Below are 26,500 nucleotides of genomic sequence, written 5' to 3' on the forward strand. Positions count from 1 at the left end.
AGATGGTCTATTTGGGAATACATTAACTTGTGAATGTTTCATAATTGATTGGGGAGGCAAGCTTTTATTTTTATGAAAAAAGTCAAAAGTCTAGAGGGACACATGAAGCTTAAATATGTGACCCGTTCTGGCAAAATGAGTGTATGAACTCATGCACAGGCTAATAACGAGCCACATGTAAAACAAGTGAAATATGTCCATTTTGGTGCCTTGTCAAAACGCCCGCAGAATAGAGGGGTGGATTATCATTTATCAGTGGCATTTAATGAACTAATTTTTGTGAAAACCTCAAATTCGACCAAAATGGTCATATTTCACTTGTATATTGACAACAGCCTTGTCAACAGTTGAGGGTATATTTTGGAGAAAGAATGGCAGCGGGAGTCTCTGAGGACACATCTGTGCAACCGTATAAGTTAGAACCGGAGTTGGACCCGGAACAAGATGACGACCGCAAAGAAGTTCGACAATTAAGGCACGAATAGGACGTTTCAGAATGGTTGGTTAACATAATGTCACTTTGATATATCTTTGTATACTGGCTAGGTAGAGTAACTTAGTGAGATGTACGAACGCTATGTGTTTACTGATGTATACGTACTCAGTTTGTATTAACACAATAACCATAACGCGTTGTTCCAACCCAATCTCACAGGAATTCGTACGAATTTTACAAGGTGGCTAATTCGTAACAATTCGTACGACCTCACTCGTGCGAATTAGTCAATTTTGCTAAATCGTACACATTTTACGAATTAGCCAATTCGTATGAATTCATACGAATGACCTACCCCTGACCCCGCCACTAAACATAACCGTCACGTGGGTTTAGACAAATGAGTGAGGTCGTACAAAACAAGTGAGGTCATATGAATTAGTACGAATTAGCCACTTTTGAATCACTCATACGAATTCGTACGAATTGGTCGTGAGATAGCGTAGGTTGTTAATTATAAACGTGGGATTTTGATTTACTGTATATTGAGAACGTCGTATAGAAAACATGCCGTAATGTACCCTGAGTGTAAAACTTAGCCGCATTCATTGTGAAGCGTGCAAGCGATTTGCAAAGATTAATATATAAAATAGACAATTTTACACTCACTTCTTCTGGAGGTGCAGCAAGAATCTACATGTTTTAATGGTCATAGTTTATTCCCCATATTTTCCCCTCATATGGGAGAAATAAGGATTTAAGTGTTCTACTTTCTGCTTTTTGCTTTTTATGACGTAAAAATGACCATTTTGTGCCATTGTAAGCAGGAAGTCCCATTTTTTGTATAAGTGTTGAGACTACAAACACTAGTTCATCATTTATCCAGGGGGTGTGGTCTCACGCTAGAGACCAATTACAGATCAGTGGGTGGGACTTTGCTTTCTGAAACTAAAAACAACATCATCCATCTTGTTTGGAAGCTAAGCTAACAGGCGCTGTGGAGCAGCAGATGTAAAGTTACGACAACGGAGAAATGTACTCAAAATGATATGGAAGAAGAGGATTTTGAAAGTGTGATGCTCGAATCAGATGTGCGTGGCTACTTTTAGGAGGTGCAATATAGCAAAGAACAGCGGAGGCTAATGGAGGAACAGGAGGCTGTCTCGGACAAGGAGCACGGACTCGAGCTGGGGCGGACTGGTGGTGTCAGTGCTCAGTTGTGCTTACGGACACAGAAAGAGTCTGTCAGCAGCAAAGAATTTCAAAGATGCCAATTTATCCTGGACAAAATCGTGTTGTGTTGTGAACCATCCTAGTTTCACACCGCATATGTTCTAACTGAACATCCCGGTATCATGCAATAATTCACCATTTCGAAAGAAATACAAAAGAGCTAATGCACTAATGAGTTCGCCATCTAGAAATTTTGCGTGAAATAAATTTGAAGCTCTGGTGGAAGCCAGCCTTGAAGACGGAAGAGTGATTTCTCTGATAGGCGGATACCTCATAGGCACTGTTCTGGAATAGTGGGAGTGGCTACAGTGCAATGTGGTGCATTGTGGGAGTTGTAGTCTTTCATACAGATGCGCCCTAAAGTTATTTTCTGTCTTTCCTCAGTCAAGATCAAGAAGGCACCAAATTAGAAATTAATTTTACATTTCAACTACATGGCCCACTTTCAATAAAGATCAATGTTCAAACCAGGTGAAATGCGCCTTGAATGACTGCTTCAGGGATAACGTGCCACCAAAACTGCTTCAGGGACAATGTGCCACCTTAAAGTAGCAAATCTTGAACAATTGTACAATACATAAAGATATTATTGACCAACCTTGTATCCCACTGGTAAGTCTAGACAATCCTGCGTACATCCGCTGACACGGCGGTTGAGACATTCATTGACATTGCAGTTTTTCTCATCTGAGTGATCGCCACAGTCATCTTTCAGGTCACATAAACTCTTCTCAGATATACAGCGGCCATTTGAGCACATGAAAAAGGAACTGTTGCATAAGCTCTCTAGAAAGAAGGAAAGTGAAAACAAAGAAATAAAAATTAAGGAAAAGTACAAAGCAATACAAGCAATGCAGACTCAAGCAATGCAGTGTTGAAACCCAAACTAAAAATGTAAAAATGCTTTTGGAAAAAAAAAAAAAAAAAAAAAAAAAAAACTGATTGAATGGGTTTAACTCTTCAAAGCTAGAGGGCATCAAACTTGCAATCCAACAAAAGTCAAATTATATTTCTAGCTTTCTGCAACTGCCAGTAAGTGCAAGGCTTTTTTTTTTTTAATGCTTAGTATGCTCAGCTGAAAACATGCCCTCCCCGCAGGTCAAAGTTATCCACTTCAGCCCCCTGCTTTTATCTATGATGTTCCTTGGCCACTTGTGTTCCCTCAAATGTTCAGTAAGCCCCACATCCATCAGTCGAACATGTTTCAGGCACAGCTATGTTGGGTCATTACCGGCAGCCAGGCATTTGAGGTTGAGGGGCAGCTCATCAGAGTGGTCAGGGCAGTCTGGGAAACCATCACACTCCCACTGGGCGCTGAGCAGGCATCGGCCATCAGCACAGCGGAACTCATCCGACCCACATGAGCGGTACACTGCGGAAAGAGTGACTGTCAGCACACTGACACACTCTACACCAAACAGAGATCTTAAAGGGACAGCTCACACAAAAATGAAAATTTAGCATTCATTCATTTAGAAAAAAAGTGTTTTTTCTTATATGGAAACACAAACGCAGATATTTAGTGGAATGCAGAAGCTGTTTTTTTTTACAATGGTTGACTCAAGATCATCCAAATGACTATGAAAAAAAAATAAAAAATAAGCACATATCACACATCATTAGAAAAAAAAAATACAAAAAACAGGTATTAACATAAGGGTTAGTAAATTATGACTGATTTTAAATCTTTGGGTGAACTTTGCAAGATGGACATGAAACAATAAGTATGATGTGTGACACTTTTTAGTCAATCTGCAGATATCTTGGGCGACAGATTCTAGAAAAGGAGATCTCTTTGAATGTCTTTTGATATAAATAATTACCCAGACTTTCCATTTCATATTTTAACCTCAGTGCAAAAAGTTCTAGTGTAATAAATTATGAGGGCATATGCACATGAATGATGTCCTGTGGAGAGGCTGTGCTTTCATGTTGTGAAGACCAGGGACCAAATTCTCCATCAAAAAAACTCAGTTTTAGTTTTAAGCTCAATTGAAGAGAAATATTGACTATTCTTGAAATTGCTCCACTTAATTAAGAATGTATAGTACACATTATACGAGCACAGAGCAGCCTAAGGCTCACTGTAGAGCATTAATTAACTGAGAAGTGCCTGATTTTTTTCCATTAAAATACAGCACTTTACTATTTCAATGCTTTTCAATTTACTGTATAAATAAAAGTTGCTTTGGGGAAAAGCAGGTAACGACAGTGACAAAAGACGTAGATGTGAAAAAAAAAAAAACAATATTTCTCAATGACGGCTCTGTTTATCAGACAGATGTGTGAATTCAGAAAGATGCTTACCACATTCGACCGATTCATCCGAACCATCTCCACAGTCGTTGTCATGGTCACAAACGAAGCGTTTTGGAATGCAGCCTTTGTTCAGGCATCTGAAGGAATTCTCATCACATTTGTTATTCGGAGCTGCGGGGTAAACATCAGAACCTTGAGCTTGATTAATTCTCACTAAGACTTTTATTCACCTTGGGGTACAAGTCATAACCCTTCTCTATCACAGCCTGGAATCTTAACGTGTTACGCAAAACACATCACTAATGAAGTGCCTGTGGTGAAGCAGATCTTTTTTCAATGGATGTCACTGAGTTTTTAAAATCCTGACCTGAGCACGTATCAAATAGCCAATTATAATGAATGGCAAACATCGCTGCTAGAACAACATCTGAAGGGAGCTTGCATCGATTACACATTGACATGCAGAAGACATTTTAAACAGATCAATGGGAATATTTACCACAGCCGGCTGCTGCGAGCTCATCGCTGCCATCGGGACAGTCTCTCTCCCCGTCACATAACCAGCGCTTTGGGACGCATGCGTATGAGCCTGGACAACTGAATAACCCCGGGGCACATGTCACCGAGCCTGGAACATATTTTATTAGATGCTAGAGACTGTGAACTTTAGCTCCTTTAGCATTCTTTAGTGTCCTTGAGTGTCGCCTTCCATGCCGGAGACACCGGTCTGGATAGTTTACACGTTTCGTGCCAATTACCCAGATGGGTGTGAGGTTTAAAGGAGTAGTTCACTTATGAAAAAAAAGCTTTTGCTGATAATTTACTCACCCCCATGTCATTCCAAGATATCCATGTCATTCTTTCTTCGGTCAAAAAGAAATGAAGGTTTTTGATGAAAACATTCCAGGATTTTTCTCCATATAATGGACTTCAATGGGAACCAAACGGTTCAAGGGCCAAAAGACAGTTTCAGTGCAAACTGCAAACTGTTTAAAGGGCTTTAAACGATTCCAGACGATGAATGAGGGTCTTATCAAGCGAAACGATCGCTCATTTAAAAAAAAAAAAAATAACAAAGTTTAAGTTTTATAAGCTCAAATGGTCGCCTTGCTTTATACAGAGATGCCCGTTCGTGACTCTCCTGTTCGAACTCGTTCATCAATATGAACAAATCTTTTACTGAGTCATTTTTTTCATTTCGTTCGTTGAATGAACCAAATGACTCGGAAAAAATATTTGTTCATTTTGCCCTTTAAACAGTTGGCAGTTTGCACTGAAACTGTCTTTTGGACTTTGAACCTTTTGGTTCCCATTGAAGTCCATTATATGGAGAAAAATGCTGGAATGTTTTCATCAAAAACCTTAATTTCTTTTCGACTGAAGAAAGAAAGACATGGACATCTTGGATGACATGGGGGTGAGTAAATTATAAGCAAAAGTTTTTTTTCAAAAGTGAACTACTCCTTTAAGGGGGTGTGTGTAACCGTTCATGTAAACCTCACTCCTCTGGCCTCAAGAGGCGCTAGAGACTGCCTCCCATGCCAGAGACGTCGGATAAAATCTCTCTCAGAGAGGGTAGAGTAGGACTGGTTACACATTGGAAAGATCAATGTTGCTTATCAAGTTCTGATAAGTATGTATTGTGTTTAATTGCATTTGCCATTATTAGAAACAGAGCAACGTCATTAATATCTCACTGACATTTCATTCCAATCCAATTACACGATTATTTACCAACCAATAAGTACTAAATTAAAACGTGATTGCATTTTTTTAATTGGCCAATTTATAATAGTTGCATCGTATTTAGCCTGTGCATAAACTCAAATCATTCAAAACATTGTCTTTGAGGTACAGAAGAAAAGGAACATTTACAGTCACGCAGAACAGAAGGAGAGGTCAAATGCATACCACAGAGATCCACGTTCTCGTCCACCCCGTCTCCACAGTCATCTTCGCCATCACAGAGCCACTGCTTCGCTATGCACTTGTTCTTTGAACAAGCAAACTGGTTCCACAGACAGGAGGAGTCTATCAACAAAATAGTCAAAAACAACAGCGCTTACACTCACAATTTACGACACATCTCTAACTGAATGCTTTTAGAGATAGTTTATTTATGTTTAAATTCAGCAGACTTTGAAGTAGACCTGTGGATTACACTTATATTACTTGTGATCTCAAACCAGGGCAACGACAAAACATGCAATAAATACGTCAGTCTCTCTCAAAGTGGCTTTTACATGAAATAATGCAGAATAAGTGTTTTCTGCACTTTTGTTGTGCAATCACACTTTATTCTGTCATCCTTCACAAACATAAAGTATATACTATAAACTATGTGTTGACACATAGGAACTTATGGCTTTATGTCCTTCCAAATAAATGGAAGAGTCTAGAAAAGAAATCTATCATGGTTCCCACACAAATACTAAGCAGCACAACTGTTTTCAACACTGATAATAAGAATGTTTTTTGATCACCAAAACAGATGATAAGAAATGTTTCTTGAGCACCAAATCAGCATTAGAATTATTTCTGAAGTATTGTGTGACACTGAGAGAAATTGAGTGATGTCTAAGGGGTGTAACGATATTCGAATCGAACCGAAAAAACGTGATAGAGAACTCACGATTCGAATCGCGACACTCTCATTGCGTACCAAACACAAACAACTGTGTAAATTATCATATTTCAATAACAAATTAGAGTAAAAACACAAAAACTGCCTTATGTTCAGTTTATATGTTTTCATACAATGTGTTGTGTGTTGATTATTAAATCTAAAAAATAAATAGCATCTGAATTTAGGTTAAAAGTCTAGGCTACATCCTTTAATGTTATAGTAATGTGCGGGTTAATTTATAATTTACAGCATTAGCAGATTTTTTTAATCCTTGTGAAACGTTTAATTTTAATTGAATTTTTTAAAGACAAAGACATTTTTTTTCATTAAACCACTGTTTAAAAACAAACAAAAAAAGCAATTTTAGCTTAAACCGAACCAAAACGAACCCAGACGTCAAAACTGTTTGTGTATCGTTACATCTTTATCGTGCCATCGCAAGAATAAATTACATTTAATTTAGATCGAAATAACAATATTGTAAAATAATAATTCTGATCAAATAAACACAGCTTTGGGGAGCACAAGACAATTCTTTCAAAAACATAAACATCTAGCCAAACTCAAACTGAACTGTAGACTTAAAGGGTTAGTTCACCCAAAAATGAAAATTAAGTCATTAATTACTCACCCCCATGCTGTACCAACCCCGTAAGACCTTCGTTCATCTTCGGAACACAAATGAAGATATTTTTGATTAAATTTGAGAGCTGTATAACTACCACATTGGCTGCCTAAGGGACTGCCTCTTGACGGCCCAGAAAGTCAATGAAGAAAATGTTTAAATATCCCAAGTGACTACCGTGGCTCAACTATAAGTTTATCAAGTGACGAGAATACTTTTTGTGCGAAAAAACAAACAAAAATAACGAGTTTATTCGACTATTCCTTTTCTTCCTTTTTGGCCTGAAAAGAGACTTCCTTAGATTTCCACGACGCATGCGCGAGAACTGTGACATTCTCTGACTGAGGTAGTTGAAAGAGATCGCAATTCTCGCGCATGCGTCGTGGAAATCTAAGGAAGTCTCGTTTCAGGCCAACAAGGAAGAAAAGGAATAGTCGAATAAACTCGTTATTTTTGTTTGTTTTTTCGCACAAAAAGTATTCTCGTCGCTTGATAAACATATAGTTGAGCCACGGTAGTCACTTGGGATATTTAAACATTTTCTTCATTGACTTTCTGGGTCGTCAAGAGGCAGTCCCTTAGGCAGCCAATGTGGTAGTTATACAGCTCTCAAATTTAATCAAAAATATCTTCATTTGTGTTCCGAAGACGAACGAAGATCTTACGGGGTTGGTACAGCATGGGGGTGAGTAATTAATGACTTAATTTTCATTTTTGGGTGAACTAACCCTTTAAGAGAGAAATTTTTCATGTCTTATTATTAAAAAAAATACCTTAGAGATCTGCAGGAATATAATAATAGGTTAACAAAATGACAAACTACAACATGCCCACGCATGTGCAAATTGCGACACAAAATGCCAGTTTATATCGGAGCCAAGTATTATTATTATTTTCTCTTCTAGACAGATTTTGCCAGCCAAAAGAGTTAGAGTGGTCCACTCCTGGGGTTACACAATGGAGAATGAAATTAAGGGTCACAGCACGATAGATCTCAAATTCCCATGATTCTCCTTGCCTCCCTGATGGTCTCTTGCTAAATCTGCCGATATCCTATCTCCATTCAAAGTGCTGAGGGTGAGCAAAGCTGTAACCGTTTAATGGAGAAAAACATCCTTTGAATTCCAAGAACGGGAGCATGTACAAGTTAGATAATGTGCATAGGAGTTAGTTCGTTCATTCATAATATTTAGTCGATATATCTGAATTTCATATATTTTTTTGTTATCTAAAAATGATTTCAGGGCTCCAGTTATATACATACCTAGATGCAAGCTTTCAAGGGCACAAGCACACATGGAGATTGGTTTTTATCACCTGAATATGCTTCTCTTGACCTCAGTATTAGCAGCTGAATTGGTTTCTGCATTCAAAGCCCATCTCAAGAGGTGGGCAGTAATCTCTCGCTCCACATGAAAAATCAAGCTGAGTGAAAGCAACGGGAGGCTAATACCAGTCATGCTTACCACACTGGAACTCATCTGCACCATCTTCACAATCCTTCTGGCCATCACAAAGCCACACACTGGAGATACAGTTCCCGCTGGGGCAGGCGAAGTGGCCTTCTGCGCATTTCTGCCCGTGGGAGACTGCGGCAGTCAGAGAAAATATGTGTTTGATTATGGAGAGAGTAAAAGTCCAAGATTTGCTTAGTGTAGTGAGAATTTGGTCCAGCGGTTGTTTGGGTCATTATTTCTTCCCTAAAAAAAAAACGCTTCCAGGCATGAGAAATCTTTATGTGATGCAATTCCCTAAGGAGCATTAAGGGTATAAAAGTGCTCTTGCCTCATTAAAAGTACATCTCCATTCAAACAGGTCTACTCTGATAAATTCCACGTTTGCTTTCTATTTGAAACCACTGACATGCTAATGAGTAATAAGCCGAAACCTGCCAAGACTAATTTTCAAGCCACCTTTTCATTAACGGTTTTGAAGGGACCGCAGCTTGCGAGAGCGTTTAAATGTCTGCTCTTCGCAAGTCTGACAACTATTCATCAGCCTTCCACACTTTTTGAGGCTCTTCAAGCAAGGAGAAGAAGACAGGGGCTTGTTTCTGCTTCATTACCCCTTTCATAAATAGTATTTCGACAAAATTAATTCAATTTTAATGGAACTTGGCTTCCTCAAGCTGAAAAGCTAACAAACGGAGAGCGTTACCCTGACAGTTCCTCTCATCGGCGTAATCTCCACAGTCGTTGGCTCCATCGCACAACCAGGAATGGTGAACGCAGAGTGAGGTGGTGTTGCAGCTGATGAAGTCCTTTTCTGCCACTCCCATCCTGTAAAAGTCTGCACAATCTGTGTGATCTGGGGGGGGAAAGGAAGACCTTGTTATCTAGGTCGCATGAGACGACATAACAGGTCGATGCAAATGATTCCAACCCATATGATCATCCATGCAGACACACACGATCCATAATCAAAATGAAAATGACAGTTCACTTCAAAATAAAAAAGCCTCTCATTATTTGCACACTCACAGATCGTTCTGCTCATATGACTCTCTTCCGTGCAACACAAAAGACGATGCTTTTCTTAATGACAGCTAGGATGCACTTTGCAATATAATGAAAGTGAATGAAGCTGGGTCTCCAAAATGAATAATAAAAAATAAATAATAAAATCCTCATTAAAGTAATTAACCATAAAAGCAATAAAGTATGGTAACACTTTACTTGAAGGGGACTGACATGACGCCTTCATAACCATGACATGACATATGTCTTGAATATGAAGTAAGGTTTATGCATGTTTATGACAACTGTCATTAAGTGTCTTTCGCTCAATAATGACATTTTGAATGCAAATATGACATTGTTTTAGATGTTTTTGTTATGACATCTTGACATAAACCAATACATCATAACCTGTCAGTGTCTTTGTCATGACAACTTGACATAAAATTATGTTAAATTGTCATGTGGTTGGCTTTGACATTGGCTGTCATGAGGCATTATAACTGTGTCATGAACATTTTTGTGACCTCAACAACAGTGGTACTAACTGAATTTGTCATTAAAGAGTTATAATGGCTTCATGACAATGTCAAAACCAACCACCTGACAGTTTAATGTAATGTTAACCAATAAAGCTAGGTGGTTTCTTAAGTTTGATAATTAATCTGCTGTGTCATGTTTATGACAGGTTGTGTTGTCTTAGTAATGTCAATTTGTCATGACAAAGACACTGACAGGTTATGATGTATTGGTTTATGTCAAGGTGTCAAAACAAAGATTTCCCAAACAATGTCATATTTGCATTAAAAAATGTCATAACTGAGCGAATGACACTTAATGACAGTTGTCACAAACATGCATAAAACTTCCTTCATATTCATAACTTATGTCATGTCATGATTATGAAGGTGTCATGTTAGTCTTATGCACACCGCTTCAAGTAAAGTGTTACCTAAAGTATCATTAAAAATACTACCATTCAAAAGTTTGGGTTATATATTGGGTATATATCATAATTGATAATAAAATCAGCATATTAGTATGATTTTTAAGGATCACCTGACACTGAAAATTCTGCTTTGCTGTCAGAGGAACATAATAGAAAACCTTTATTTTAAATTGTGATAATTACTGTTTTTTGATCAAATAAAAACCATACTGAGCCCAAAAGTTTGAATGACAGTTGAAGAATTTCAGTGAATAATGACTTAGTTTTGTTCTTTTCGTTATATGCAGTGGTGGAATGTAACGAAGTACAAATACTTCGTTACTTTACTTAAGTACATTTTTCACGTATCTTTACTTTACTTAAGTACAATAAATAGTGCCTACTTTTTACTTTTACTTCGTTACATTTTGCAGCAATTATTATACTTTCTACTCCACTACATTTCTACAACTTCTGTTACATTTTCGTTACATTTTCTGATCAGTTTTTCCCCTGCCAAAACGTAATCTGACCGTCCGTTCGTTGCACGTTTGTCTCACCAGTGACGTTTGGTTGCCATAGATACAGTATATCAACCCGGTCACACTAAATGCGTCTCACACGCAGTGTGTTTATCGTGCAACTCATACGCGAAAATTTGTTTTTACGTGCATAGGAAACACACCGTGTGTAATATATGTTTGGTTTGGTTAGGATTATGGCAAGCCAAGAGGTTCAGAATTACACCATAAATGAATCGCGTTTACTGCCATAACATTTAACATTTATAGTTATTAACATATAGTACTAAGGATAAGCATGATATTGCCTAATTGCAAGCTTGTTTCAGAAATGGTGACATTTTTTTCCATCATTATTGAACATCATTATAGGAGTAGGCTATTAGGTTGAATGAGTTAGAATTAAATGTTTTATTAATCATTAGAAAATAGACATTAAGGTAATAAATTGTTATGCAAGTACTTTTACTTTTAATACTTAAAGTACATTTAAAATAAAGTACTTTTTACTTTTTACTTAAGTATGGTTGTCATTGTGTTACTTCTACTTTTACTAAAGTAAATATTTATCTGGGTATTTGTACTTTTACTTAAGTACTGAGATTCAGTACTTCCTCCACCACTGGTTATATGAAGCTAGCTACTCTATCAAATGACATCAGAAAACTTGTAACACAAAAGTCCAACAGAGTGCTTCTACGGTGCCTTTATGGTGCTTTTTGTCCCCTTTCACTTCCATTATATGGGAAAGAGCAGACAGGAGATTCTTGGAGCTAAAACTGAATCTAAAAATGTGCCTTTTCAACTGAGAAAAGAAAGTCATAGAGGTTTTGAACGACATGAGGGCAACTAAATGGTGGCTGAATTTAGCTAAATCAAATCTAGGAATGCACTATAATAATCTGATATGTTAAGATAATGATTATTAAGGTAGGATAAAGATGACGCGTGCCGCTTTGCAACACAGGCAACGCTGCCTTACTGCAGTTCTTTTCATCCGAGGCATCAGCACAGTCGACGACCTGGTTGCACCAAGAGGATATTGGTATGCAAGTTCCATCTTGACAGGATGACTCAGACGCAGCACATGTGACATCTGGAACAGAAACACTTCATTTACACAGAGCCGAGAGACTAAAGCACCTGGACATGCGCTTAAATGAATGAAATATTGTGCGCAGATATTTGTATGATATGCACTGCAATTCGCTGATGATAACAGGGTCTTCCCGACAGCTCCAAATAAAATGACTTGTGAAATGCTTTCACAGCTTGAAAATTGGGTGTCATTTTTGTGGTCCAAAATAAACCTACTAGCGGCACAATAATTTTTTTTGCTGCCTATTTTCTTTTATAGACTGCAAAATATATAAATAAATGACTTCTTTAAGTGAAATTTAGATGCAAAATGTCAAATAATACAATTCACAATTCACACACTGGATACCCACTGTTACAAAATGCCTCATCTGAGTTGTCCCCACAGTCGTCGACTCCATCACAAAAGCGACTGTTAGCCACGCAACGCCTGTTGTAGCAAGGACGGTGACCCTTTCGGCAGCTCCTGTTGTCTAGCGATACGGAAAGCAAAGGCACAGCCATTTTCACAACAGGGCAACAAAAAAAAAAAAAAAGCTTCACATCCTCTCTCTTATTTACTCTTTCTGTTGCTCTGAGCTCATTCCCATTTTCTCCTCTGGTTGAAAGCAGTAAGGACTAGCGGCTCATTTTATTAGGTAGAAGCCTCAGGGAATGGAACTGCCACCTTAAACCAATTCTGCGTTCTTACTGCTATTGTGATGTGAGAGCGGAGAGTACATATGGCAAAGTGTTGTGATCAACTACTTACCACAATATTGCATTTTCTCATCTGACTTGTCTTTGCAGTGGGCAATTCCATCACATGTTAGCTGGTAGTCTATACATTGCCCGTTTCCACACTCAAACTCAGTGTGGATGTTGCAAGAGGATGTTTTGGCTATACAAGAGAATAACATGATAATGATGTTAAGTAATCTAGCAACCAAAACTAACTTTTTGTAAATTGCATCATCATATGGTGAAATTTCACACTTACTGTACAAGATTTTTAGATTTTCTGAAGAAAAATGAATGATGCAAAAGTTGCTTTCTCAATAATAGTGTTGTGTATTACTCAATGCAAGTATAAGGTTTCTTTCTATATATACAAATTCATTATTAGGGTGAAGATCATAAGACTGGAAAAAAAATTTCAAAAATAATAAATGTACTCTTTTATCCTTGTTGGTTTCAAATGGTTTTAAAAATGTGTAGATGACTGGTGGTGTATTTATTATGGCGATACCAATTATTGGTCAATATATTGGTGCATCCCTAAGGGATGCACCAATATATTGACCAATAATTGGTACATATATATATATATACAGTATATATATATATATATGTTAGGGATGCACTGATATATCAGCCAAATATTCAAGTCAAATTGCATTTTTTTTTTCACTTTTAATACAATTTTGAATAATTTATAGAATAAAAAAAAAATAGGTTTCCATGAGGTATTCATGTCCATAGTAAAAAAAGGTATGGGAAAAGTTCAAATCTCTAATTCTACAATAGATTAGCAATAGCCATTGCTTAAACACAGGATAAATGCTGGAATAGCTAAAAAGTAATTTCACATCTTTCCGAGACGGAGGGTCTCATATTTCCTGACAGTCTGAGCGAGGCATGGCACTGTGGAGACGAAACTTACACACGCATCTGTTGTCATCAAGCAGGATGCGTTCTCCTCGGCAGCTGCAGTTAACTGTGCCATCTGGAGTAAGGAGACACAGGTCACCACAACCACCATTCAGAACCCTGCATGGAGATAGCTCACCTGAAACAGAGGGACAAGGGAACATCACGTACCATCACAACAGTGTTCCGAGTTAAAAAAACAAGCCTAAATAACAATATGAAACAACAAACAAAACAATGACCCAGAGAAAAGTCATTCTAAAGTCTTTGAAGTGAGCAATCCAGAAAACTTTGAGCTAAAAACAGGTTTGCTTTCTTTTAAAAGAGCTGACTATTAAAGCACGCCGACAAATGCGGTGCGCCAACAGGGGCTTATTCACTGAATACTCTGAGGTCTGACAAAATTGCAGTTTCTAAGCCAAACAAAAAAGTTGTTTAAAATGTTAAAACATAAGTGTAATCTCATGAACGGAATTTTGACTGTTTTCCTTTGTTAGGCTTTGGAAATTACTTTTTAAAAGTGTGGTGTCCAAGTATGTGAAAATATTGGAAATAAGGTAATTAAAGTCCAATTAAACATGACAATAAAAATATGTTTATAAGATTCTGAAACTATTTAAAACAAAGAAAATATAAAATGAATAATTAAAACAAAAAAACATTAAATTGATTATAACTATTTCACAATCTGCTATATTTAAAGCAGCATTATGCTATTTTTTAAATTTAGCTTTCGGGGTCCCCCTACAGTTGGGCAACAGTATTGTCTTCTACTACTCGTAAAATCTGTCATGGTTACACTAGGGAATACACGCGTGCATTTGTTGATAAGCGATACCCCCGAACTCTGCAGAAGGAGAGTTCTCACATCTTGGGCAGACTTCCAGTGTTGCGTGTGAAATGTCTTCATCCCAGGTACATTGCCATATCTTTCTGCATGTCATATGAATATAGTTTCATGGGCTTTATTTTTTCCAAACGTCAAAAGATCGCATAGCTCACGTTTACAAGCCAGCGTCTATATACACTGTAAAAAATGATTTTTTGGTTAAGTAAATACTAGTGAAAAAACCCAATGTAATTTACTTGAAAAAGTTAGTTCAGGCAAGAATTTAAAAAACTAAGTAAATTCCATATCAGTACTTATTTCAAGCGAGTATAAATGAAAGTGTAATATCAACTCAATAAAATTAAGTAAAAATTACTCAAGTTTTCTGATACTGGGGTTCCCATCATGCACTGGACCTTGAATAATTAATGAGGTCCATTTTTCACTGGTTTCCAGCTGTATTTACACTGTTTTATCATTGATTTTTGTTTTCAGTATTAGTAAATTGCCATTTTGTGACATTTCGAGTAAATTTTTTGCTTAAAACGACACATTCAAACACAAAAACGATCCATCAAATGTTACCGCCATTGTGTATTGTCTACCAAGTATTGAGGTGTCTGCATTCACATAAGGCTTAAAGTCTGACATGATGTATATATAAATTACTTAGATGATCTAAGTAAAGAACATACTATAAATGACTAATAAAATTCAAGATAATTGTTTTAGTGAAGTGTAATACAAAGGCAAAGGAAATCGGTATTAATCAAACCTTTTACAAGCCGAGTTAAAATTACTTATTTTTTGTAAAGTGTACTTAATTCCACATTCCAAGTAAATTTAACTTAAAGATTTCTAATTAAAGCTACTGATAAATATGTTTAGGTTTTTACTTGGCAAATCTTTGTAAATTTACTAGCATTTTCTGAGTGAGATCGTTTAGCAAGGTTTTTTCAAGTAAATCCTACTCCAAATTTTTTACAGTGTAGTAGCGTTACCCTATTGGCTAGTGGCAACTGTCTTACATAATGAACATGCTAATTCAATTCAATGTTTGTGTGTTAGATAATAGCCATGTCGTAAATATTATAATATCAAGCCACTATAGATGAATCTGCAAATTTGAAAAATCGATTTGCATCATAGCCTGAGGCAAGAAACTTTCACCAAAAAAATAAATAAATAAAAATAACAAACATGACTATCAGCCTGCAGACATGGGTTATCCTGACCGATTATTTTGTTTGTCTAATCTTGTATTATTTACTTGCAAGAATGTAGTCCCTACCAAACTCAGTAATCACTATGCTTTCACGTCTCGAGCTGACGAAAGCTGCCCGCCCCGGCTCTACAGGGATTCTTGAGTGTGTTAAGCGCCCTCAAAAGAAAGCAATGCAGTCTACATTGGATGCGGCGAGGTGCGAAGCTACACAGCACATTACCAACAGTAAAATGATCACGCGCGCTCTCTGTTTCTGACACACTTCACGTTTGCTAGGCGGGGGAAGATTGATGCACCGGACCAGAGTCGGGAGACTTAGTTACATTTTTGTGGAGTAGTATTACAAATGAATGTTTTTAAAAATAGTATTAGTATTAAAAAAATCACTCGTTCGCTCAATTTGGCGTACTCCAAAAATTTTACCTTTAGGAGCGAGGACCTCTTGGATCGGTCGGGCACCCCTCACTGGCGAGCTAAAGCTGGACCAATATTGATCCTCGTCCAGCCTTTTATTTTGCCTCTCTCTCTTTTTCTATTTCTACTGTCTTCCGACAAAACCTTTGGCTTCTTGGTTTTATCTGCTGCTTCAGCCATGACAACATACAGAGAGAAAAAAAAAAAAAAACGCTCGTTGGGCTCTCGCGTCGGAATTTGAGGAAGTGATGTATGCCGTAAAGCAGTCGAATTTTGTAGTTCTTTTTGTGCTTGGGTTCCTACCCGCACCCTGAAGTTACAGAGTGCCAGTCAAAGCAATACAGACACTGTCAGGAAATGGCAGACCTGTCATTCAACCTATTGTAAGTCGATGTACCATCTCAAGGGTTTTGGAAAAATATTATAAAGGTTTAAAAATAACATAGTGCTGCTTTAAATAAGTACTAAATTCAGGACTACACTTAAATAAGCAAATTTGTGAAATCGATCGTGTGACTCCCTTTGTACAGACATCAAATGTTCTAGCTTCCATTACAACAAGAATCATTCTCAAATCATGCTGAAGAACAGGTGTTCAAGTTCATTAAGTTCGAGTGCTGCTGTCATTAAAGCAAAAGGGCAAACCAAATACTAAGACATTCTGCAATTTTCACTCAACTTATTATGAAAATAGTATATTTTTTAATGCAAAAAAAAAATCTACTAAATAGAAGTATAGTAGATTGTAGATTGATCAAAGTAGTTTTAAAGGAATGTGCAGACTGTCAGAAAATGGTATGAATCCAGAACCCCTGGGAGCTGTATGAAGCACACCTATGAAGAGCCTTCAGAATCTCTAATTCATTAAGTTATGATAGTGTCAGATAGTGTCAGATGCATAGTGTCAGATGCAAATACAGGATAGGAAAGATCACATTGCTGACCGAAATAGCAGTTAACCTCACATCTGTCTACGAATGAACACACATCTTATTCTGGAGGTGTTGACTGGTAACATTCACTAGGTAAAAATGGTTAGGGGCAGACAGCTGCAATCATGGGGTGATCAAACAAACGAGAGGAGAAAACCCCTCACAGCAGGCTCCCAAACACAAACCGTCGGGAGTCTCTAAAATCCATTTCTTAATGTCCTACTTTTCACATTTGCGACAGTTCAGAGAATACTCTTCGACTCGAGGATACGTTTTAATATTAATTACGTCTCGAATTTTTGCTTGGTTACTAAATATGTCCATTCTAATTTATCATCCCTACTATTACTTAGAAATGAAAAAAAAGAGCCTCCACCACCAAAAGCTCAGCTGTGAATACAAAGCACCAAACAGTTTGAGAGGGCACTATGAGTGCCCAATTATTTATTTTGGAATACTTACAGCTATTAGTGTCTTTGGCAACTGCTATAATTCCCATTGGCTGGTGAGGAATATCAGCTCTAAGAACTTTCGTGTCTCCTCCGGTGAACTTGTTGGTTCGTAGCACGGCCCGCCGAGTCCAATCAGACCAAAAAATGTAGTTTCCATGGATAGCAAGTCCAAAAAATGTGCCAGGTCCCGACCTAACAATCACCTAAAAATAAATAGAGTTTTATATTTATAATGTTATTTATTAATGTGTCTGAAAGTCTATTATGTGGGCATATTTCATATTAAGGGTGACATTAAAATGCAATGCAATGCAATGCCTTTCTTAATTCAAATTAAGACACTGAAAAAAATCAAATCAAATGTTTCAAACAAAGTGAATTTAGGCATTATCATGTAAATTATGAAAAAAAAATACTTCTTAAAGATTACATTTAACACTGTTGAATAAAAAATAAAAGCGATTAATTGCATCCAAAATAAAAGTTTTTGTTTGCATAATATGTGTGTGAAGTGTGTATAATTATTTTGTATATAAATACTAAATAAATGAAATAAAATAAATAAATTATATATAAATATAAAATTTAAGAAAAATATGTTATTCATATATAAAATATTTATGTATAGTGTATATATATATATATATATATATATATATATATATATATATATATATTAAAAATAATAATCAATATTATGAAATGAACGTTTGATGATCACAAAGGTAATCTAAATGTAAAACCAGAGAAAATGATCATTCACAAGTATATATCAATTATGGACAGAAACAATAAGTAAAAATACATCTTTAATATGGTATGGCACTGACATATTGTGCATCCCTAAAATCTCAACCATTCTACTGACAAAATATTCACCATTATTATCAGCCATTTAAAAAAAAATGGTTCTATAAAGAAATGCATCTTTCATAAGGCTCAAACCATTGGCTTATACTTAAAAAACAAGAGAAAAAACAGACTCTGATGACCACTGGAAAGTCTCTTAGAGGGGACCAAAATTAATGCGTAGGTAGAGGACACGTGCTTTAAATAATTCCCCAGCAGCCAGTTTAGCCCAGATCCTGAGAGTGTTAATGCAGGTGTCATGGTGACGGACACGGATATACATCACACGTCTCCTTCTGGGAGTTTCCGGGCTGTGGGGCGGGAGGATGTCCCACAGCTCTGGAGACCCAAGCATTAACAGGAACACGCTTGTAGCCGTGATCACATTAGCCCTGCCACCATGGTGGGAAAAAATAGGACAGGTGTTGATTAAGAGAGCCCAGCTTGAGCAAACAACAACTGGAGATTCGAAGGGGGGGATGGTTTTCTGGAGGAGCATGCCAGATGTTTTTTTGATGGAGCATATTGATTCAGAATTAAATTTACGGGTGCAAGCGTTCTGCTCCAGCACTAATTATCTCTGTTTATCTGATCAAATAGATGTCCAATAGAGTTTTCGGCTAACAGCTATAGCCACATGCATTTCCTTTCAGTTCTGATGGGCAGTACAGAAAATGAACATCTATAATAATAGTCCTCTCTGTGTGGATATGATGGAAATGATGGCACCACACAGACAGCGACAGACTGTGTTTCATCAGAGAAAGTCTAACCATGCGTAGCGTTAAGCTTCGACTTACCGCACAATCCCCCAAACTACAACCAGTTGGGAGATTCCAACTGTACGGCAGTTTGCCAAAAGCCATGTTGATTTAGTTTTGCTTAATTCTTCACAGTTTAATTGGCTGGTTCAGAGGACGGCCCAGCAGGAGTCTCAAAATAAGCTTTCATTACCATCAATGCGCTTAGTTTGTGAGGTTGAGGAACGCTAATGAACTCTTTGCCGTGTTTCTTTAAAGTGAATAATTAATTACATTTAATCTAATCCTGTGAAGGGTCAACAGACACTAATAACTCTAGGGGGTTGGCTGACCTTTGAGTGGTCATCATGTCATTATCATGTAGAAGTAGTGACCGGACACAAAGCCCAATTGATGTTTAAGCTTTCGAAAATGAGTAGGAATTGCTTCAAATGGTGATTGTTATTTCCACTAATCAAAATCACTTAATTAAACAACAACTGAAGAGTTCAGATGCAAAAGCCTCTAAGTGTCATTTGAAATTTTCTTCTAGAATGATCATTTTTATCAAGCTTGTATATTTAAGTTCAGTGATTTCACTTAAATGGCAATGATAATTACCTATTAATTGTTATTTAAGTGAAATTACTGAACTTAAATATACAAGTTTGATAAAAATCATCATTAAAGAAGAAAATTTCAAATGGCATTTAGAGGCTTTTGCATCTGAACTCTTCAACTATAAAAATAAATAACTAAATATTCATAAACAAATAATGAACTAGTTTTAATTTTACATGATTAATTATTTAAAAGAAATAACAGAATGACATCTTTGAATCATCTTCACTTGGGTTTTTTTCTCAACAAATATGTATGTGATTAATTAATTAGCATATCATTCAATTAAGTTTGTGTAAACACTTGACAGTAACATTCAATTTGTTAACATTAGTTGCACAACAATTTTTACGGCATTAATAATTTGGCTTAAAGCTGCAGTCCGCAGTTTTTCCTTTTTGTCGCCATCTCTGTTTGAAATCTGCAATTGCAGTCATTCGCGGAATTATCAACTTTACGTGAGTTGTACTTCAGCACCCTCGACAAGGCACAGCGCGGATGAACACAATGTTTGAGGAGACTGTGAGGCTGTAAATCACCGCGCCGATTTGAATACTGGCATTGTAAAATTATATTTTATAAATTAGCATAAATCTAGATTAATAAATGCAGTAGATATTGTTCATTGTTAGTATATGATTCCTAATGCATTATTACATGTTAATGAATTAAATAATTGAACCTTAAGTGCTGCAAAAATAATGTATTCTAGACAGGAAAATGACTCTTAAAGCTACACTGTGTGATTTTTATCCCCATCTAGCGGTGAAAAGCTATATGACCATCCAGTGAATATTATTTCTGTTCCTCTCAATTCCGAATTTCGTTTTAACTCCTACGGTGGCCAGTGTAGTCCAAGATTAAAATTGCTTCCAGTTCGACCTCGTCCAACGTAAACTCGAAAGGTGAAGCTTGAATTAACGGCTATGTCCCAATGTCCAACCGACATTAGAACCCCTTACCCGTTTGTATTTTCAATGGCATATTATACACTCACGAGAATACTTTATTACTTTAACGAAGTAAATATACATTAATGAGAATATATATATTTTTGAAAGAACTGTTTTTAGCTAAGAATAAACTAAAAGAGTTACACAGTGTAGCTTTAAAATAAAAATATCCAAAAACCAGAGAAAGAGTCATACTTACATGTCTGTGGGAGCCGTCATATTCACAGCATTCAATTTTGCCCAGGCTGCCGTCCGAGAAATATAGCTTTTCTGCTTTATGGTCAATTGTGAGTCCGTTAGGAGTGAATACATCTGTGCTAATGATGACTTTCATGCTATTCCCAGCAAGAGAGGAGCGCATGATACTGGGGCGCTGCTCATTCCAATTGGTCCAAAACATGAGGCTAAAAAGGAACACACAGGACAGAAAATGAGAGAAAGATTTTACAGAAGGCACTAAAGAAAAAAATATTCAATACTGTCGTCAGTCTGTATTATTAACCCCGCTCTATATATGGGACTGGGGAATATCTCCGACTTCACAAATTGTAGTGGACAGAAAGGCTTCAGGGCCTGTTTGACATTTCCTCTTAAAAAAATTCCTTTCACAGTCTAATTCCGTGGTCTAATTGAAAATTAGTGATACATGCTGACATTCTATGCCAATTAATCATTTCAGGTTAGATTCTAATTAACAGCAGTCTGTAGTCCATTTGAAAAAGTGCCAAATAACCAAGTAAGCATATTCTCTCCAAGGTTGAGGGTTTAATGTAGTCAGTGAACTCGGGGTCGGCATATCTTTCTGAATATCAATGCTGTTCATCAGTCTGAACGGTTCTTTTAGAGGGGATATTTAAGTGCATATACGATCCATTATGTCTGGAGAGTTGCTACTTTGATCGGTCAGGAATAAAAACATTCCATCCACAACAAATTTCACACGGTGCTTGGCTCATCGGAAGAGGTCAAACTAATTAAAATGTTTTCCTTCTTGACTGATTGACATTCCATAATATGTCAGTTTTCCTCTGTGTGATTAATCAATTTGCTCTCAATTTTAAAAGTCAATATGCCTCCTCCTGACATGGAAATCAATTTTGTTTCACACTACGTGTCGACAAAGTTTCCTCAGTCAAGCGAGTGAATGCACCATTTTGTTAGCCACCATAGTCAATGGAATCTTTCCCTCTGCCGGAGCAGAAAAACAGCGCCATTTGCACACCAAACTTCATTGGTTCTCACATGTCACATGACCATTGATGGTGCATGCACATGACAACAAACTCAAACACTCATCTGAAATTATGAGACGTACTTCTGACATTCATCCAGGGCCAAGACATGGGGATGGTCATCCTCAGACATGGTGACAACAGCTTGCCTGGCGAAGGCTCCTTGTCGGCTCTGGTCTACTGTATATCTGCTGATGCTTGAGGTGGTGGAGCTAGTCCAGTAAATCGTGTCCCATGCTCTGTGATAAGCCAAGCCTTCAACCGAACCCACATCTGGAGAGGAAAACAAACTAGTTTAACCATGCTTCTTTCCCACTGGCTAATGACAAATTGAAACTAGTCACATGGAAAGGTGATGTAATAGTAAGTTTAATTGCGTTTGTACTGCTTTGTTTGTACTAATACTTTCAACTTTTTCTAGTATTCAAAGCATTTTTTACAGTTATCTTACTATTATGATTATATAATTTTACTGTTTGATCAACATGACATCACGACTTTTGCGTTATATATACGCATTTTCAGCTATACGCGTGTATCCGCGTGTATGCCTACGCCATTAAATGTCTGCGTGATTCCGCGTATATGTCTACGCCGTAAAGTGTTCGAATGATTCCGCGTGTATGTACACACCGTTAAATGTCCGAGCGAAGCGAATCAAAATGAAGAGTTCAGATGCAAAAGCCTCTAAGTGCCATTTGAAATTTTCTTCTAGAATGATATTTTTTATTAAGCTTGTATATTTAAGTTCAGTGATTTCACTTAAATGGCAATGATAATTACCTATTAATTGTTATTTAAGTGAAATTACTAAACTTAAATAATACAAGTTTGATAAAAATCATCATTAAAGAAGAAAATTTCAAATGGCATTTACAGGCTTTTGCATCTGAACTCTTCAAATGTAGATCTACATCTGGGGAGCGATATTTTTTTTTTTCCAAGGATGGTAGGGAAAGACTCATAAATGGTATTAACCCCAGTGAAGGATAGGTTTAGGGACGGGTTGGGTTAGGTTAACACAGTCTCATCCCAAGAAGTCATATAACTGACGTCTTGGGACGTCTTTTGACCATACGTCAACATCCACCTTTTTAGGGTACCCTTAAACGTCGGTTACATGACGATCCCGGGCCGTCATACAACTGACACTTTACCTTTAACGTTGGTTAGGTGACGGGGTAGGTTTAGGGGTAGGTTTTCATATATTTATATATACAGTAATGTAACGTTAAGTCAACGGCGTTCATAAACACGCTGAAAAGCAATTATGCGTGTTGATAGCACGTCAAAAATTGAAATACGAATTGGCGTGTCATACATACGCCATTTCATGAGATCAGTCTGGTTTGATATAGACCATGGTAATGAATGAATGCTATATTTTTGAATACAAAATGTAACAAAAGAACAAAAAAAAAAACACAAAAAAAAACATTGCAATGGTGTTCACACACACACACACACACACCGGTAATTGTTGGTTTTCTTTTTGATACTGAAATCACACAGTGAGTGAGTTCACTCAGAAAACAATAATAAATCAAAGTGACATCTCACTAAGCATTATAAAACTGTAAGGTTTTGTCTGCTGTCATTTCTAAAACTTAATGAGTTAAATAGCAATTGTGTTTAATTGAGGCTGTGGCTAAAAATGCCACACTTTGAAAAATCTTAGATACTACTTATTAACACTCTGCAGAAATCCATCACTAATTAATCATTCACAATAAAAAGTGCCTGACAGCTTGCCTTTGCAGAAACTGTTAGAGAGGCCAGGGAGTAATTAACATGGGATGTATGACTTAATTAGGGAAATACAGATTATTAACGTCCTCGCCCTCTCCCGGTGACAGAACGCAGAGTGTGCATGAGTGTTTGTATGTGTTTCTGAGTGTGCATGTAGTCGAGGTGGCTGGGATTGGCTTTCATCTCTGGAAAAGTGAGTGAGCTTAAGTGTGGAGACGCCATCAAAAGAGCAGGCTCATTTCAACCTGTAGTCAACATCACTCTCTCTGGCTGTGGTACTTACGCTCAAAATGGATAGAAGTGGAGGATATCAGCCCATTCTCATCCCGAGGCATCATCTAACTGACGCTTTAGGCACCCTTTAGCGTCAGTTAGATGATGCTTTCCTAGTGGTCTAACCCTAACCCTACCCCAGACCTAAAACTAACCGCGTCATCTAACTGACGCTAAAGGTAAAGCGCCAGTTAGATGACGCCCTAGGATAGCGTCATCTAACTGACGATAAAGGGTGCCTAAAGCATCGGATATTGAAGCATGGTCAAAATTGTCAGTTAGACGCCTTGGGATGAGAATGCGTTGAGGATATCTCTGTGAACGTTACAGTGTGGTAGCAGTATAAAAAGTTCAGGTGAACGGTCAAATGTCAAAAACATCACAATGCTCTACGTATTCATCAAAAATATGTAAGCGGGCATTAGGTCTTAAAAAATGTACAGATAATATGAATTACTGACCTACTTCTCAGTCAAATCAGTATTCATGTAATGTACTTTTTTTTTTTTTTGCTAAAGTTATCACTTGAAAAATGTGCATGGCATTATATAATTTAATTAGTTAATTTTATATATTAATAATGCATTTTATATTTAACTAATTAAAAAATTGCGTATTCAACAGCAATTTAGCTTTAGCTGTTATACTGAAATTGCTAAAAAAAAAAATGATGCAGTGATTCGATTTGCTGCAAATTATAGTTTGACATACGCTAAACAAAGGCAAGAGAGAATCAGAACAAAACCCCTTTTATTATCCCCAAGAGGATAGAGATGGCAAATTAAGTAAAAATTAAATATGAAAAGGTCTAATACCCAAGGAGCAATAAGGTTAGTCAAAGAGAATTCACAGAGTACTTTAAGTGGATAGAAGCACTAATCATGCAGAACAGAGGCTTTCTAAGTATATCTGCATCCCATTAACTTCAGCAAAGTCAAATCAGCTGGGTTACTAAAATAAGTAAAAAAAAAAAATCATTTACTCAAATTGTTTCGTTCTAAAGCTATATGGCTTACTTTCAGACGACTGAAGATTATAAGCTTTTTTTAAAAAAAGAAGCATACCATAAAAGTAAATTTTGACAAATTCAATTTTGGGGTAAATTATTTTTTTAAGAACATCCCCTGAATTTCTGTTATCAATCATGAAGAATTTCATTCAATAATTTCTGGTGTACATTTACATAATTGCAGCATCCTCCTCATTTGCACTTAATTATGTTTGCATGCGTTCTGAACAGGAAATTACGAAGTGAACATACTAATAAGTAGTACAGGAGGTTTTTGTTGAAAAAAAAAAAATCTGCCAAGATTGTCTCATTACATTGTAAATGGATAATACACAGTCATTAGGCATATTAGGTTTTCATTGTGGGCCACCATCAGACATGGGTATCGATCGGGCTGAAATGTCTGCCGTATATAGCGTACATGAGGAAATCAATAACCATATTCCGAACTTTCAAACAGCAGTGACGGGCAGGATCTTGAAAAATATCACCCCGCTTCCATTAATATTTCTGTTACAGTTTGAGGACGGTGGAAATGAGACAAGCGATTTTAATCCATCAAGAATCCATCATGGAAAAAGATGCAGTGTTTTAAACATCTTTTTGGACAGTTAAATTGGTCCCACTTAGTCGTGGAAAAATGGAGGTAGCTCTTACAACACTTTTACTAGATGCTGGATGCATGGAGGCCTTGCTGTACATCACAGGCAGTGCCACTTACGCTTTCCAACAAATGGCCTTTCACAAATGCCTGCTAAGAGGCTTGAATGGTTCTAGCAGCAGAACATTAAACAACATGTGGGCCACTGCAATGAGTCTGCATCAGGACGACGACAGGACTAACAATAAACGCCCCAATCTGTGGAAGCAACATCTTTCGTGATCATCAAAAGGCTAGCACAAAGCCCAAACACCCCGTCATAACCATTTCTGCAAGCAAGTACAATAAAACCAACTAGACTTACTGTCTACTATGACTTGTCTTCCTGACCAGTCATCATTGATCATCTGAATATTCCCAAAATGGATGTCGCTGAAGAATATGCGGTTGTGGTGCGAGCTCTGTTGCCGATAATCAAACGCCAGAGCGATGACGTTCTTGAAGTAATCTGGGTTCTCAAAAGGTTGGAGAGGGGAGTTAAGATCACTCTCGTCAGATAAGTGGATGCTCTTCAGGATGGTCCTTTCTGAGTAGAGAAGATAGCCCCCATATCTTTGGCAAGCGAAGCCATCTTCGGCTAAGTACCCATGGGCGCAGGAGCAGGTCCTTCTTCCACTGCCCAGGTGAAAACACAGCTGTTGACAACCTCCATTGCTCCTCGCGCACGGGTTGGTGCCTGCATGCAAAACCATTGGCAGACGTCACTGGATGAACACTGCGATAACCAGAATCAATCTTGTTCTGTTTCAA

The 26,500-nt window shown here is 37.2% G+C and overlaps 1 protein-coding gene across 5 annotated transcripts in view; it reads right to left on the reverse strand.

Moving 5' to 3' along the window:
• The window catches only part of lrp1bb (low density lipoprotein receptor-related protein 1Bb), a 345,314-nt gene that overhangs the window by 56,876 nt on the left and 261,938 nt on the right, over window positions 1–26,500 (reverse strand). For all 5 annotated transcript variants that reach the window (XR_016169265.1, XM_089133134.1, XM_089133135.1 and 2 more), the window contains 15 exons: window positions 26,055–26,426; window positions 22,142–22,331; window positions 21,026–21,230; window positions 17,674–17,866; window positions 13,825–13,950; window positions 12,934–13,062; window positions 12,536–12,655; window positions 12,067–12,180; window positions 9,337–9,486; window positions 8,646–8,768; window positions 5,840–5,959; window positions 4,428–4,556; window positions 3,977–4,099; window positions 2,901–3,041; window positions 2,268–2,455 (listed from right to left, as the gene is read on the reverse strand). Coding sequence is in view for 4 of the 5 variants with exons in the window: in XM_089133134.1 (XP_088989260.1) it covers window positions 2,268–2,455; window positions 2,901–3,041; window positions 3,977–4,099; window positions 4,428–4,556; window positions 5,840–5,959; window positions 8,646–8,768; window positions 9,337–9,486; window positions 12,067–12,180; window positions 12,536–12,655; window positions 12,934–13,062; window positions 13,825–13,950; window positions 17,674–17,866; window positions 21,026–21,230; window positions 22,142–22,331; window positions 26,055–26,426 (2,423 nt within the window). In the remaining variant the exon portion in view is untranslated. The remainder of the gene's footprint in view (window positions 1–2,267; window positions 2,456–2,900; window positions 3,042–3,976; window positions 4,100–4,427; window positions 4,557–5,839; window positions 5,960–8,645; window positions 8,769–9,336; window positions 9,487–12,066; window positions 12,181–12,535; window positions 12,656–12,933; window positions 13,063–13,824; window positions 13,951–17,673; window positions 17,867–21,025; window positions 21,231–22,141; window positions 22,332–26,054; window positions 26,427–26,500) is intronic.

Source organism: Pimephales promelas, chromosome 7, assembly GCF_988280905.1.
Source record: "Pimephales promelas chromosome 7, fPimPro1.hap1.1, whole genome shotgun sequence".
In the NCBI taxonomy this organism is placed as follows: domain Eukaryota; kingdom Metazoa; phylum Chordata; class Actinopteri; order Cypriniformes; family Leuciscidae; genus Pimephales; species Pimephales promelas.